At 47.9% G+C, this 14,255-nt stretch overlaps 6 protein-coding genes across 6 annotated transcripts; 4 read left to right on the top strand and 2 right to left on the bottom strand.

Annotated features, from left to right (window-relative positions):
- Positions 1 to 1,138: 1,138 nt before the first annotated feature.
- DFJ58DRAFT_156766 (dephospho-CoA kinase-domain-containing protein) lies at positions 1,139 to 2,178 on the top strand. The gene is made up of 3 exons (XM_041378939.1): positions 1,139 to 1,313; positions 1,364 to 1,757; positions 1,812 to 2,178. Exons 1-3 carry the CDS (start codon positions 1,307 to 1,309, stop codon positions 2,131 to 2,133), a joined length of 723 nt encoding a protein of 240 aa, XP_041237402.1. The 5' UTR covers positions 1,139 to 1,306; the 3' UTR covers positions 2,134 to 2,178.
- Positions 1,999 to 5,100, bottom strand: DFJ58DRAFT_156763 (outer membrane protein Iml2/Tetratricopeptide repeat protein 39). The gene is made up of 15 exons (XM_041378938.1): positions 4,817 to 5,100; positions 4,594 to 4,766; positions 4,515 to 4,544; positions 4,450 to 4,464; positions 4,376 to 4,396; positions 4,072 to 4,322; positions 3,971 to 4,019; positions 3,823 to 3,924; positions 3,674 to 3,772; positions 3,578 to 3,638; positions 3,427 to 3,531; positions 3,011 to 3,368; positions 2,871 to 2,954; positions 2,805 to 2,816; positions 1,999 to 2,750 (listed from the first exon to the last, which is right to left on the bottom strand). Exons 1-15 carry the CDS (start codon positions 4,988 to 4,990, stop codon positions 2,224 to 2,226), a joined length of 2,061 nt encoding a protein of 686 aa, XP_041237401.1. The 5' UTR covers positions 4,991 to 5,100; the 3' UTR covers positions 1,999 to 2,223.
- A 50-nt stretch (positions 5,101 to 5,150) lies between these two features.
- DFJ58DRAFT_816905 (armadillo-type protein) lies at positions 5,151 to 8,196 on the top strand. The gene is made up of 12 exons (XM_041391770.1): positions 5,151 to 5,485; positions 5,537 to 5,631; positions 5,683 to 5,918; positions 5,969 to 6,238; positions 6,285 to 6,375; positions 6,430 to 6,505; positions 6,558 to 6,706; positions 6,756 to 6,910; positions 6,960 to 7,274; positions 7,327 to 7,493; positions 7,547 to 7,718; positions 7,774 to 8,196. Exons 1-12 carry the CDS (start codon positions 5,376 to 5,378, stop codon positions 8,140 to 8,142), a joined length of 2,205 nt encoding a protein of 734 aa, XP_041237400.1. The 5' UTR covers positions 5,151 to 5,375; the 3' UTR covers positions 8,143 to 8,196.
- A 584-nt stretch (positions 8,197 to 8,780) lies between these two features.
- On the bottom strand, positions 8,781 to 10,336 carry DFJ58DRAFT_156660 (C2H2 finger domain-containing protein). The gene is made up of 6 exons (XM_041378937.1): positions 10,267 to 10,336; positions 10,167 to 10,218; positions 9,995 to 10,112; positions 9,464 to 9,940; positions 9,078 to 9,414; positions 8,781 to 9,026 (listed from the first exon to the last, which is right to left on the bottom strand). The coding sequence occupies exons 1-6, from the start codon at positions 10,288 to 10,290 to the stop codon at positions 8,886 to 8,888; spliced, it is 1,149 nt and encodes a 382-aa protein (XP_041237399.1). The 5' UTR covers positions 10,291 to 10,336; the 3' UTR covers positions 8,781 to 8,885.
- An 81-nt stretch (positions 10,337 to 10,417) lies between these two features.
- Positions 10,418 to 12,288, top strand: DFJ58DRAFT_156644 (uncharacterized protein). Its single transcript, XM_041378936.1, has 4 exons — positions 10,418 to 10,744; positions 10,799 to 11,134; positions 11,186 to 11,392; positions 11,439 to 12,288. Exons 1-4 carry the CDS (start codon positions 10,535 to 10,537, stop codon positions 12,120 to 12,122), a joined length of 1,437 nt encoding a protein of 478 aa, XP_041237398.1. The 5' UTR covers positions 10,418 to 10,534; the 3' UTR covers positions 12,123 to 12,288.
- Positions 12,289 to 12,502: 214 nt separating this feature from the next.
- On the top strand, positions 12,503 to 13,864 carry DFJ58DRAFT_669173 (uncharacterized protein; the record flags this gene model as incomplete). The annotated part of the gene is made up of 3 exons (XM_041382765.1): positions 12,503 to 12,627; positions 12,676 to 12,929; positions 12,984 to 13,864. 3 exons carry the CDS (start codon positions 12,503 to 12,505, stop codon positions 13,862 to 13,864), a joined length of 1,260 nt encoding a protein of 419 aa, XP_041237397.1.
- Between the last annotated feature and the right edge of the window lie 391 nt (positions 13,865 to 14,255).

Below are 14,255 nucleotides of genomic sequence, written 5' to 3'. Positions count from 1 at the left end.
ACACTAGGAGTGGGTCACCCGTAGAGACACGTCTGGCTCACTGGTAGCGGAATTGGAGCCCCCATTGTGAGGTCGTGCCCCGAATCTCAGGTACCTTCGAGAGCTACCAAATCGGCTGTGGGCAAGCGATGCATCTCAACGGAATCCGAGGAGATCTTCGAGTCTGCCGATTTTCCATGGTATAGGCTCATTGTTTTATTCTGATGCCCAGTGAGGGCCGAAGCTAACTATTTGATTGACCGTGTCTAGTGTACAAAGCAGCCCGCGCTACACCCTATTGTCATCGCGTAAACGGACATGCTCAACTTGATTCTCATTCCCCAGCTTATGGACATTTTGTGTGGCTTCATGCTCGAAATGTGATGCAATCTGTGGAGTCGAGACACGTGTGGAACTTCGCTTTGATCGATAACTATCGTAGGTGTCATGTTTCGCATGCTCATGGCTCATCCGTACGTCTTAGAGACCAATGATATCTCGAACTCCGGGCGCCAAATCAGGTCTTAGACAAACAATTTCGGGTTCGCTCGTTGATCGCCGTTTGATTACATTTAATGGAAGCTTGAGTTGTTCAGGAAGGTGTGGCCTACTACCCGTCCTTCCGATATATTTTAGTTGAGTCGTACCATGGCGGACTCGGCCGTGAATTCATATTTGTCAATGGCTTTTAACAACGACCAGGTTCGGGCTTTACTCGTGGTCTTCTAGAATTCTGTTGGAGCCTTGGAGTGCGCAGCTGTCACTTCGAATTGCCAAGCAGAACCACTGAACTGTGGTGATGGCCGGTCAGACGGAGCTGCTGCGTGCCACGATTCACGATGTCGTGAAATTTCAAAGTTTGGAGCTGTGACTACGGCTGGAGGCGCCGATTGTTCGGCGCAAAGCTCTGCTTGCTGGCTGTGATGATATCATAATCTGTCATTTGGAATCGTGCGATAGATTCTCAAGAACATTTCGGGAATCAGTATGTAGTACCCAGGATATAAATCAGCCGCTGATGTCTTCAAGATCTAGTGACAGTTGCATTGAGATCGTGATGTGGAAGCGGTGATTCGGTCAATTGTCTTAATGCCAAAAGAATTAGTGTACTGCTTGTTGTGCGATCCATTCGGTGCTAAGTGAGAACTCGAGTAATAAGATGGGAAGTTTGTAGCAGGGGCACTTTGCCTTAGGGTGTCGAGGAGCGGACATCACGTGGCGAAGCACGACAGACTTCGTCGCTGTTGACGTTCATTATTGTCATTTAAATATTCAAGTTCCAGCTTCAAGAGCGGTCACCCAAACACCTTGCTAGCGAGAGTCCACAATGTTGGGTATTTGGTCTCCATACGAATGTCTCCGCCGATTTCTGAACGAATCCCAGTCGTCGGTCTCACCGGGGGTATCGCAACGGGCAAATCAACCGTGTCCAACCTCCTCAAGTCCCAACAGATACCCGTCATCGACGCAGACGTCCTCGCACGAGAGGTAGTACAACCCGGAACAAAAGGGCTTACTCAAATCATCGCACACTTTGGCTCTGAAGTGCTGTTCCCAGATGGCACCCTCGACAGAAAGAAACTTGGTACTATTATCTTCAATAACGAGGTGAAGCGGAAGAAATTGAATTCTATCGTCCATCCTGCTGTTCGGCGTGGCATTCTTTGGAATGTGTTTTGGTGTTGGTTGAGAGGAGAGAAATTATGTGTCGTGGACGTCCCTCTTCTGATAGAAGGAGGCCTGTGGAAATGGATGGGGAAAGTTATCGTGGTGTATTGGTACGTTTCTCTCTGATACCTTTGGTTCTCATCCACAGCTACGACCCATCGTAGTTCAGCAGACATTCAACTGCAGAGGCTTATGACGCGCGACAATTCGTCTCGCGAAGATGCTTCAGCACGCCTTAATTCGCAGCTTCCTATAACGCAGAAAGTAGAGTATGCCGATATCGTCCTTGATAATTCTGGCACCTTGCAGGATCTGGAACAGCAAGTTCATTTGTGTCTTGTGAAGCTAGAACCGACAGCTGGGTGGTCGTGGAAGCTTAGTTGGCTTTTCCCTCCATTTGCTTTAGTTTCTATGCTATGGACGTTGGGATGGAGGTTCGCAAAACGATCGCGACAACGAAGTCGGAGGCCATTCGAGGGAATTTAGATATCACGATGCATAGACACTAAATGCAGAGTACGAAATGTGTATCATAAAACATTGATAGGGTATGTGTGTTGTCAACGCTGTCCTATCTCATGCAGGAAGCCCAAGTAATCCCCGCTTGTCGGAAATCTCATCCCTGAGCATGACAATTCGGCTATCAAGCCTCGACGACAGGTCTGTTTGCTTTGTGGACATTGTGTATGCTTGGTCTAGTTTCTCGCTGGCACCGGCGAGCACGCCTTCCCACATCGTCATGGCTTCCTCCGGTTTCATGTCTGCAGCCTTCACGTCTGCCTCCTTCAAATCGAGCACGGCGAGCTCGAAGGCGGAGACACCCCCAACCCACGTGCTGATCTCGACATTAGGGGCTCTCTTCAGCGCATCGAGAAGGAATGCGCGTGCAGCCGCATACTCGGCGAGAGTACGGTGGACGATGCCGAGGAGGAGCGAGCGTATTGCAAGTTCGTCAACAGTATCAAGGTCGTCGGTTTCGGTTTTTGGAACTTGTTTCACCAGATACTTGCTCTCGATATCAGTGATAACTGGGGTCAGCGAGGACCACTCTTGGATATGCGCTATGGCGACGGAGCTCTCGATACGTGCGTGGGTATTCCAGACTATGTAAGATCAAGTCAATATTTGTTGCTGAAGTTATTGGTTTAAATACGCACAAATAGCAATCTCTGTTGTAAATAAAATAGTAAGAAAACGTACAAGAAACACGCCGTGAAACGAACCTTCTGCGGGACTGATCTTGATAGCCTCTACAAATCGATTCTCATCTCCTCTAAGGCGAGCCTGTTTCCTCTTGTAGAAAGCCACTATTCCAACGTGAGGTTCATTGAATGTCAAAGAATTAGTTCAGAGAACGACGAACACTTTTTCTTAATGAAGGTTTCTGTGGGCATATCTCTACCTGAGAGCTTCCGTTTATCAAGCTGATCAGGAATTTTGTCCAAAAGGTTCTGAGCTCTATCATGATCTTTCAACGAGAAGTAGCAGCCTAGTAAGGCAGTGGTAAAGAGTATGCTTTGATTGATGTAAGAATCGGCGCACCAGCTGCAATGAAGTAGTATGTCGCGTGACTCCTGCGTCATCGATAGGTTAGTTCGAAGGTACGTGAACAAGAAAGAGATAGGGAACCAGCTATTCAGTCGAGTGATATCCAGGAACTGCTCTGCCGTTTCTTCGTAACGACGATGCGAAAGGAGGGTCCAGGCCAACTCAAATGTGAGCTGGAGGCAGAAATGTGGATCAGAAACTAGAAAATTACCGCCACAATCTGATGCATACCAATGTGTCAGCCTGAGGGAAAGATTTTTTCCTCTCAGGCTTCAAGCCATCTCTCAAGGTCGCGATCGCGCCTTCGGTATCATATGTCATGCGCTGTATCTTTGCCTGACAGAGGATGAGAATGAGTAGATTTACGTTGAGTAAAACAAACCTTATTCAGGATCCACAGGGAACCATCAGGGTATCGGCCATCTACTCTGATTTTGCGACGCCTAAATTGAATGAACTGAAGGAGAAAACTACTGACCTTGAAACTATCGCCTTGTACTGCTTGATAATGTGCGCCTCGTCGGCTTGGTACCCAGAAAGAAGAAGAACGACTCCGTGGTAGGTCATCAGAACCAACCTTTGATTTGATCAATACAATGGTCATCAATGACTACCGAGGGGGCGTACCCAGCAAACACGGAATGAATATCATTCCTTGCGGCAGCAACGGCAAGAGCCTGTAGAGCTAGCATGCGATCGTAATTGAAGCCAAAAAAGCCGACCACATTTCTGAAGCGGCGTCAAAGGGATGTTGCTCGCACAGTTAGCAACACACCTAATCTTTGCAGGTAGGAGAGAAAGCACCAGGTTAAACAACCCATATCCTGACAACCTTGGATTCAATGTGATAACATAGAGAGGCATGAAAAAATGTACCAAACGCAGTTCCGGACAATACGAGTTCCTCGACAGGCCCGCTTGGCGGATTTGTAATTGTCCCTGGGGCGGCGACTGAAGTCGATGGAGCGAACCACCTGCTGAAGAAGCCTGACTTAAGCGTAGTAGCTGGCTTAGATTGTATTACTGAAGAATGCAGGCTTCCATCAGAGCCTTTACGCGATGGTAGAGGGGTTGTCGCTGGAGTTGCGTAGGACTGAAGACCATTGGGGTAAACAGTCTTGAAGAGTCTGGTGATAGTCGATGGATATGTACGGTGCATGAATGACTTATGACAACGCACTTATTAAATTTGGAATGGGCACTATTCCGACATTAGTCATACATCTATGAGCACAGCTCAATTTCAAAACTCGCCTGTTAAGTTCATACCTGTGAAAGTGTTGGCTGCAAGCAGAATACAGATATGAAATATGACTCACAAGCACTGCAAGTAGCCCCGGTACGACTCGCTGTAACCGAATATAAGAGGTGAGCATGTGTTAATAGGTTCAAACACACCTCAGTGCATGGGTCAAGCCAAGCAGAACGACGGCATCGGCATGCATGACTTCCCACTCTATTCCAGCGTCGAATCGATGGATTGAGGGCAACGATTTTGCTGCCCGTGCTTGTTTCTTGGCGCCTACTTCCGAAGCTGTAAGGCAGCGAGTAGCTTCCTCCATTAGACCCGTCTGCAAAAATCAGTTTTGTCTAGAGATGATATACTGAGTGATCAACCAACCTCCATACCGAGGGCTGCCTGCAAAAACGCGACGACGCCAAGTCCTAATAAGTGAAAAGGAGCGCCCTCGGATTCAAACGCCTTCTTCGCTGCATCGATATCATTTGCAAAGAGGTGATCAAATCCTTGTGTCGCTGAGCGTAATAAATCCTCAGCTGAGGGGGTAGACGCCATGGAAAGTGAATGGTGTGGTTTGAATCCAAACACAACGAGCGAGGTGACAGGTCAATGAAGTGCGGTGCCGCTGATCGGCAGGTCCGTCGGAGGCCAGAACAGTCGGAAGCCGGGCTCGTGTGGGGAAATAGAGCACAGGCACTGGGCAGTACTACTACTGCTCATTACGACTATTATACGCACTTCTTCCTGTAGCTAGCAGATACTCAACGAATACATTTTCTCACCATCTCTCAGGACTGCAAACGTTAACCTCGCCTAAAGGACCGTTTCACACGAAGTGAAGACTACTCAGTACTCCAAGTCAACCTGGGTTAAGCTTTCAGTAGGTTTTGATTCAATATCACCATCACTCGCTCATACTGCATCGACGAAGTTTAAACGGATGACAGTGCGAACCATCACCACCAGCACCCTTAAGACATTGAAAAATTCTGTCATTGGCAATCCCGCCGCCAAACTAGCCCTTGCTCAGGATACAGCGCTCATTCATTTGTACGTGACATTACCTTATGCACAATGCAGAGCTCATGTTCCTTTGGTTAGGCTTGTCAACTGCCTCACTTCCTATGCTGATACCCAAGGGTCTCATGACGATATTCGTATCGAAACCGCCCATGTAATCGCGTCTATTTCCTATGGTATGTGCTCATATGATGGTCTCTTGTTCAAGGACCAACGGTTCATTCCAGGTTCAGAGGTCGCTTTAGTTAGTTTGATCCGCGCGAATGCTCTTCATGCATTCCTCTTTGCGCTGTCAAATATGAAACCCCACGATCCTGTGCAACTAAAATCTGCATTAGCGCGGGGTTTACGAGTGTTGTCCACGGCTGTTGCTGAAGTCGTTGGTCCATCCCAACTCGGTCTTCGAACATGGAACCCCGATTTGCGGAGTGAAGCCAAGGTCGCACTGAGTTATCTTTTTGAGGTGACTCGATTTCCTTCAATCAAGGTGTGGTCTTGCTAACAGGACTCGAGTTTGATTGCCTCAATATATTTCTTCCGCTCCTGGCCGATCCTTCATCACAAACAAATATCGCTATTGCACAGCTCATCAGTACAACTGTCCGTTCAGAAGCTCATCGAAACGCTGTCACAGAATGGCTACCTCCTACTGAACGCTCCAAAGAGATCAAGGGCAGACGCGGTTGGGAAAAAAAGGAAATGGTAAACTCTAGCTCACCTGCTAGACAAGGTGGATGGGTGGTCCGGCTTCTAGTCAATTTCCTTCAAAAGAAGGACATAAAGGTCATTCCATCATTTATCCGAAGCAAGTGGATCTGATGCCTCACAGCTACAAGAAGCCGCGCTTAGCGCATTATCGTCCCTGGCAATGGAAAATACTGTAGTTGCAACCACGCTCACAAGGGCCTGGCCTGACGCAGGTAAGCGCGATTGTCAGTCTTTGATTAGGACCAAATTTGACATTCCGGCACGAGTCGACACCCCCTTGAACATCGTATTAAATTTGACGAAAAGTAGATCGACTGACGTGCAGCTTACTGCATCTCTGTGGTATGTGCTTAGTTTGATCTCAGACCCTTGATCCAATGTTGACCACCTTCAGCGCTGCTCACGTTCTTCGAGCCAATGCAAGCCACCATCCAGGATCGATAGATTACTCTGCCGCTCTGAACGTCATTCATGTGGTTAACCGCGTGCTCTCTTCGTCGTCTGAAAGTCCGCAGAACAAGATTAAAACATGCTACACTCTCTGTAGGAGAACATCACTCTTGTCTTAGGCAGTCATCTGATTTCGCATTAGATCATTTGGTGAAAGACGATAAAGAGTTGTGCCGAGAGGTCTATGAACGCGGAACATTGGAAAAGGTAGTTTTATTGGCAAAGCACATCACTCCACTCGAAAGGACGTCAGAATGGGAAGAAGATGAGCCTGAGAGCACTCTTGCCCTCAGAGAAGTAAGTGCTATCTTTCCACCAGGATGTGCTCACCTATTTTTAATTACAGGCGACGTTGACCGTGATCGCAGCGATCTCGCTCTTTGACAATAACATTCGCCGGGAAGTTGCAGATGATCTCCAACTCGTCCCCACGATACAAGTCTCCTTGTCACACAAGAACATTGGTATCCGCCACGCAGCATGTACGTGCCTACGTGCACTTAGTCGCGCGGTTTCTATCATCCGTACAAATATCGTGGACAGCAAAATTGGAATGGAACTCTTTGCGATCTTTAAGAAGGAGGACGAGGATCCAAGAGTGACATATGCAGCTTTGAATACTATTTGTAACTTGGTGAACGATTTCTCACCGCTAAGGCCGGTGCGTCCGACATTTCTTCTGAAGACCTGTTTCCGAGCGATTCACTCCTCAGAAATTATTGGACCAAGGGCTGCTTCCGCGATTGATGCAACTACTTGCTTCTGATGATATAAATATGAGGGTCGGTGCCTTATGGGCAATGAGGAATACCCTCCGGACAAGCGATCCCAGCACAAGACAGACGGTAATGGCACATCTATGCTGGTCCCAGCTGGTCATGTCCGTTTCAACCTCTGTACTGCTGATAGACCATCTTAACGTCTGTTCCACAGGCTGTGCAACGATTCCAATCCTGGAATTCAAGAACAAGCCATGAGTATTCTGCGCAACCTTGCAGAAGACGAAGAAGGAGTGGACTACGTATTTGAATCTATCGATACGGAGACTCTCGCCAATTGTATTATTTCTGGCTTAGAATCCTCCAACGAGGATGTGACCCATCATGTAATTCTCAACCTGATTCCGCTTGGCAATCTTCACTAACACACCAGGTAAACAGACAGCATGCTTTTTGGCGAACATCGCAAACGGCTCTCGAGAAGAACAGGACTTCATCTTCGCGCACCCACACATCATCCACGCCATGCACGACTGCATGACCGATGCCAAGTCCGACACACGCTGTCCCCTGATCTCCTGCATCCTCTCCCTCGTCCAGTCCAACATTCGTCGGAAGCACGAGCTCACCGAAGCAGGGATTACATCGACGCTGCGGCACATGTGTGACTGGACTGCGGGTGTCAGCGTAAGCATGAGCCCTGGGGGACGCCACCAACGGATACACATGGATGAAGACAAGGAGGCGGTGAAATTGGCACGGTCGGTCTTAGATCTTTTAGAGCATAGTAGTATTGGAGATCTACTGTAGTAGATGTGTAATTTACAACGTAGCTTTTGGTATGTTATCTACATCCCCAGGTACTTGCCTGTTCCTGCTCATTGAAAATTACATAGGCACGATGGGTAAGCAATATCCAACTATTTGAGGACGTACGGTTCTTACGTTATGTAGACGTGCAGACAAACTTGAGGCGTCAAGCCAGTCTTTGCACAACCTATGATTCGCCTAATCAGCAGATGCATAGCTGCAGTGTATAACGCAGTAACCAACAGCATACTCGAGAACAGTGTCTCGGCTGTCAACGTTTTATGCCTCAGGGTACAGGTTCGTGCTAGCGTCAGCGACACCTTGTGGGGTCAAGTGATCATGTTTGTACAGAATACCATTCACGCTGTAAAACCAACCTTCGATAGACATACCGTTTGCGCAACAAGAATATTATAACAGAAGAGAAAAGACCGACCGTAATACACAGTAAAATACGTTCTGGCGATATAGAAACTCAAGGCAAAGAAGAAGTCCGCACCGCATGGCTTGATGGAAGAAATCGCAGCAAACATCGCGCTGTGCAGTGTGACATGAGTATAAAGGAGATCATGAGTGCCAAAAATCTATGAGCGGAAAGAAGTAGATGGATGGGACGGACTGGTAAGTCTCCATCAAAAAGGCCTCTTCCTTTGGCTGCCTGGGCTGTAATCGACCCTCTGTCGAGAAGACGATCTGCCTCGATGTCATTGGATCAAGCATAACGCAAAGTATAATCCTGACCACTAGAGGAAGTCCTCTGCTCGTGCTCTTTTCTTCCCTCTCGTCTCTTCAGTCGCAAGTGCAGAAAAGTCGATGCCAGATGCCGGCATATTCGTCGAATCTCGAGCAACATAGTATTTTTTAGTGTAAGCCCGTTTCTCTTCCTGTAATACACCTCATTAGTTGTGAGGTGGGGAAAAGTTACATCAACTTACAGGGGAAAAGTTCGGGTCTGCATATTTGAGTTCTGTCGGTTTCTTGAAAGGCGCATATTTCTGTTCAAGGGCCGGATTTGGCAAGGTCAAAGAAGGTGGCACTGCAGTTGCAGCGGGAAGCCCCATAGCCACAGCCGGTGGCGCCGGAGGAGCACCAGGTCCAAAGCCTGGTGTAACAGGTGGGAACGGCGATGCTGAACCAGCGGGCACAAAAGAAGGCGGCGGAGGGAATGGTGGCCTGATACTTCCGGGAGGAAAAGGTGGCGCACCTGGGGGAAGCATACCCGGTGGGGGCATGAGACCAGGAGGAGGCATCGGGAAGCCAGGAGGTGGATGTCTATATAACATATCAGCGCACGATTTACTGCAGAAAAAAATCGATTTACCCTGGAAGAAAACCAGGCATGCCAGGGAATGGCGGAAATGGTGGTAAAGCGCCGGTAGGGGGTGGCCCTCCCGGAAAAAATGGAGGCGCACCTGGTACCATACCAGAGGGAGGCATCCCTGGCGGTGGAATACCGGGAGCTGGAGTAGGAGGGGCGGCATATGCTTGTGGAGGAGCACCGTATACCGCGCCAGCACTATTGTCAGCTGCAGGAAGAGTAGGAGGATTATCGCTGCTACCGCCCATCAAGGCCTTGTGGGCTTCTAACTGAGCCTTGAGTTCGTCCTCCGATAAAGGCCTCTTTTCAATCTTAGGTCTCTTAGGCTGAGGCTGAGATATAGAACCTGCAGCTAAGCCAAGTTCGATTTCCTTGCGGCGCTTATAGTCTGCAACATCAGGTGCAGGAATGCCCTCCATCCCGAAAATCTCCACTTCATACCCGTCACGTCCTGGCATAGCGTTCTCGATCCGTGGAAGGCTGAACAAAACAAAGTCAACAAAACGAACCAAATATGGATGAACTTTGGTGCACTTTTCTGGTTCTAGTTTATGTACTTGTTGGATATGCACGGCCAGACCGCCAGCAGTGTTCAACCGGCGGGGACACATGTTGCATTTGAAATGTTTGGCCTTTTGGTGTTGCATGAGGACTAAAAGTCCGTGTAAATGAGACCCCATCTTCCAGACGTGTTAGAAAAAGTTACCTTTCTCATCTTCAAACTCCCTTTCACAGTACCAGCACCATGGGCGGATGATCTAAAAGCTTCTTTAATCAGCGTGTATAAAAAGAAGTTGCATACCCACCTGCTTATTCTTTTTCTTTGCCATTTCGTCGATGAGTCGCCGTTGGATGATGGTGGAAAGCAAGGGAAACTTTTCGGCGACACCCGCTGATGAGTGTAACCGTGAGAAAACAACAAGGTATTAATTAAATGAGGCACCTTGGCACCCCCCTCTACTTAGACCCGCCGAAAAGACTGTCTAATACCGTTACCAAAGGAGAGACTAACTCTATTAGAGTTTAACTCGATAACTTCAAAGGCCTGTCCCTCATTTTCGTTAGCCAACGCAAATGATTGGCAGAAGTCTGCCTGAATATGTCTTTATACTCATCAGCATAGGGCTCCTTCGTCTGGTGGCACCAGTCAGCTTTCTGTACGTTGCATATCTCATCGTTGCTCAACCAGGTACCGGATGGCAAACGACATTGGGACGGTACGCTTTATTGGAGATATTGTTTTATACATTGGTCTACCTCCCTAGACGGTGGTGGTTACAGAAGGCTTGTATTTGTCTGTATTCCTGGCAGGCATGACGTCTTAAGCTCCTCCCCTAGCCTGCAGTGCACCCCACCATTCACACTCGCGAGTATCGGAAAATGCTATTTCAACGATGTTCGAGCTATTTGGTAGCCTCAGATTACCTCTCTGGATGGTTTTTTTCAGCAGAGTTTAAGAGGGATAACGTTGTGGACTGGCTCCTCTGGGCTTTATTCTCTGCAACAAGAGACACCTGTCTAGTGGAATGGGAGGAAGAACTAGAGGAATATCTTTCGATGGTAGAAGTTATCATTGATAGAAAATTGGCCCCTGGATATAACACTGGGGCTCGATGCATGCGACCCACCATCGACAGCGTGTTGATGTTGCACCGGCCATTGATCTGGTATTTCGTAAGTAATCATCAAAACATGATGAACCTCAACGACCAACTGATTATTCAGGTCGTGGGTTTGGTGGATCTTTCTTCATCGTTCAGACTTTGGCGCCAGGGATTCCACCACTATGATGACGGCGACTGCATGGCGTCATTTCCAATGCGCCCATGTTGTGTCATCTCGCGAAGATCACCGGTAGCCAAGTTGCCATTCTGGTATCGCCCTCACCGATCAAGTACGAAATTGCCCGTCCTTTTTATGCACGGCATTGGAGTGAGCTCTTGAGCGATTCATGTGGATGAATCTAATACTTCCGCAGATTGGCTTATACCCATACACGGCTTTCTTCGAGGAGCTTATTGCTCTGCATCCGGATATTGGAATTTTGGCAATTGAATTCCTTTCCATCAGCATGCATATCACCTCCTCTCCACTCTCAAGCTCAGCCACCTGTACCGCTATATCCCAGATTCTGGATGATCTCGGACTCGATCGTGTTGTTGTCTTGTCCCACTCTTATGGGACGGTCGTAACTACGCAGATGCTCCACTCCCATTTATCTCCTCGCATTTCAGCGATACTTTTCGTTGACCCGATACCATTTCTTCTCCATCTTCCCGACGTCGCCTTTAATTTCGTCTACCGACAAGGTCATTCTGCTAACGAGTTACAGCTTTGGTATTTTGCGTCCAGGGACCCAGATATCTCGCGGACGTTGTCGCGGCACTTCTTTTGGTCTGAAAACGTACTGTGGAAAGAAGAACTAGTGGGAAGACCCGTCGCTGTATGGTTGGGCGGAAAAGATCAAATCGTGAACTCGGAGCAAGTCAGAAAATATTTGACAGAGGAACCAACCGCCTCGGAATACTGGGCTACGGACACACTAGAAGTGCTCTTCGATCCTGACTTGGATCATGCTACCGTCTTCGATACGAAGGACCGACGCAAGCGTCTATTGGACGTTCTGGGTCGCTTCGTCGGTTGTCTAGATTACAGGAATTGACTCACTTCTTGCAACATCACGATCAGAAAGCAACCCGTCTGCTAGATCTCGATCTCAAAGTCCGCATCTTCACATGTTGATATTGCGCGAAGACAATTATATATTAAAAAAGTAGACTTAAAGAAAACGTGTTGAGAGGATAGGGACTCATGAGTCATGTGGTGTCAGTGCTGTAGATGTGTGAGTCAGGGAATATACACGTACGTGATCGTGATGTACTAGTAATCTGCACTTTACCTCAGGCGCTCCGATCAGCTGCAGCTTCCTACATTGATAATGATATCTTGTCCATACAGACCTGAATTCGATTATGATACGATGAGGGTAAGATAAAATATTTAATAGGGATTCAGAGCTATCTATCCGTTGCAGTTCATACCATGTCTGATGGTCTAGCTCGCATCCGCGCAACGCTAGATGTCCGTCCTCCATATTGCAGTGGAACTTGCGAAATTGCTGTCGAGCAATCTACGCTCTTTTATAGTACAGCGACGAGCGGTGTACAGTATGTCACACATTGTTCGCCTGTGGCTACGAACTGAAAACTACTTAGGAAAATCAATTTGCTGTTTCCTATGCAGAACCAGCTTGAGTCTCTGCATGAAGCTTGTCAGCTTGCAGCATGCGGTCATGATCATGGAGAAGTTCCCAAGAAACTCAGGGCCGGCAGGTTAGACGCCACTGCGTTTGCCACTCAATTTAGCTTAGGAAACACTGGATTGGTTGATGCTATAGGCCAGTCATTACTGGAGGGCATGGCTGTTAGGCGGGACATCAGATTCGAATTATATGAATTGAATATCTATGGTCAGTGGATGTTCGCATATCGTACTTATTGAAACTAATTTTTATTATGTTTAGGTGCAGGTAGTTTTGTCGGACCACATCAGAGCACCACGAACAGCGACAAGATGTTCGGTTTCCTTGATATTGTATTCCCGACTCCGCATACTGGAGGGATATACAGTCTACGCGACAATGAAAGAGAGTGGCGTGTCGACTTTGCAACGATGCTGTCAGAAGCACAGATCCCTCTTGTCGGTTATGCAGCGTACTTCAATGAGGTCGAACGTGAGATTGGCTCAGTCATATCTGGTCACCGCCTGACGTTGAGTTACAAACTCTACTTTGCGTCCGGCGGGGACAGTCTATCAACTACTATGATCTCCGCACTTGGCCCTTTTGAACCATCCTTGAAAACCGCCCTTGCTGAATTCGTGAATGATCCCAAGGTGTTGCCTAACGGTGGTTATCTCGGGTTCGGGCTTCGCCATCGGTATCCGGTGTCGTCAGAGATGAGAGTGGACACTCTTAGGTCATGCTTGAAGGGCTCGGATGCGATCATTACGCGCGTCCTGAATAGGCTTCCTCTGCCATGGTCTATTCGCGTTCTATATCGAGACAGAGGATCTCATTCTGAGCAGACGTTCGTGCTCCATAAATCCATATCGGATCTATCCCAGCAAGACCTTGTGTGGAGTCACTGGGGCGCTAGTGAAAAAATGGGACCAGGGGCTGAATTCGTTCGGTTTGTTGATGAATTCGGGAATGACGACGAGAAGCGGGCTGGCGATTACTCCAAATATTCGGAAGATGTTGTTGACATCATCCAAATGACAGAGATGCCTTCCATCACAAACGTGCATTCTCAATACCTTGCATACGGAAACGAGGTAAAGATGGGAAACTTGTATGGCGACATTTGCATAGTTGCAGAGGTCCCTGCGAAGGTCCTGTATTAGTACGAGCTTTGAATCTGACAAGGCGTGCTCAGGAGGCAGCTTTCTCGTCACTGTACATCGAATGCGGTACTTTCAACCAACCACTGACTCACTAGATGATTCTGAAACTTGAAATGCGTAGACCCCTTTGGAGTTTTACGTTGACGAGGGTTTGATCGAGGAATGAGTCAAGTATGTATTGCGCTTCTTATTGCGAGAAAATTACGTTGGGATGTTGACTCACCGTGTCTTCTCTTCGTATTATAATATGTTAAATATTCGGGGGTCTTTGAAGGGATCACCATGGGGAAGTTGGACAACGTTCGAGCTTCCATGAAGCCCAGACCACCATATTGCTGTGGAACGCTTCCCGTCACGCCAGATACATGCACCTTGTTTTACACTGGCACGG

The sequence above is a fragment of the Suillus subalutaceus genome, assembly GCF_016647625.1.
Source record: "Suillus subalutaceus strain FC151 chromosome Unknown DFJ58scaffold_181, whole genome shotgun sequence".
In the NCBI taxonomy this organism is placed as follows: Eukaryota; Fungi; Basidiomycota; class Agaricomycetes; order Boletales; family Suillaceae; genus Suillus; species Suillus subalutaceus.
This window is presented reverse-complemented; position numbering and strand designations above follow the sequence as displayed.

Bases quoted from the DNA above. Each gene is read 5' to 3' on its own strand.
- DFJ58DRAFT_156766 (XM_041378939.1), top strand. The intron at 1,758-1,811 runs GTACGTTTCTCT...GACCCATCGTAG, and splicing joins AAAGTTATCGTGGTGTATTG to TTCAGCAGACATTCAACTGC.
- DFJ58DRAFT_156660 (XM_041378937.1), bottom strand. From the start codon at position 10,290: ATGGCAAAGAAAAAGAATAAGCAG. The intron at 10,219-10,266 runs GTGGGTATGCAA...AGAAGCTTTTAG, and splicing joins CAAAGAAAAAGAATAAGCAG to ATCATCCGCCCATGGTGCTG. The intron at 9,941-9,994 runs GTGCACCAAAGT...TGTTTTGTTCAG, and splicing joins CATAAACTAGAACCAGAAAA to CCTTCCACGGATCGAGAACG.
- DFJ58DRAFT_156644 (XM_041378936.1), top strand. From the start codon at position 10,535: ATGATTGGCAGAAGTCTGCCTGAATATGTCTTTATACTCATCAGCATA. The intron at 10,745-10,798 runs GCTTGTATTTGT...CTCCTCCCCTAG, and splicing joins GACGGTGGTGGTTACAGAAG to CCTGCAGTGCACCCCACCAT. The intron at 11,135-11,185 runs GTAAGTAATCAT...CTGATTATTCAG, and splicing joins GGCCATTGATCTGGTATTTC to GTCGTGGGTTTGGTGGATCT.
- DFJ58DRAFT_816905 (XM_041391770.1), top strand. From the start codon at position 5,376: ATGACAGTGCGAACCATCACCACCAGCACCCTTAAGACATTGAAAAAT. The intron at 6,376-6,429 runs GTAAGCGCGATT...TTCCGGCACGAG, and splicing joins AAGGGCCTGGCCTGACGCAG to TCGACACCCCCTTGAACATC. The intron at 7,719-7,773 runs GTAATTCTCAAC...CCAGGTAAACAG, and splicing joins ACGAGGATGTGACCCATCAT to ACAGCATGCTTTTTGGCGAA.
- DFJ58DRAFT_156763 (XM_041378938.1), bottom strand. From the start codon at position 4,990: ATGGCGTCTACCCCCTCAGCTGAGGATTTATTACGCTCAGCGACACAA. The intron at 3,925-3,970 runs GTGTGTTGCTAA...ACGCCGCTTCAG, and splicing joins CTCCTACCTGCAAAGATTAG to AAATGTGGTCGGCTTTTTTG. The intron at 3,639-3,673 runs GTCAGTAGTTTT...CATTCAATTTAG, and splicing joins TACAAGGCGATAGTTTCAAG to GCGTCGCAAAATCAGAGTAG.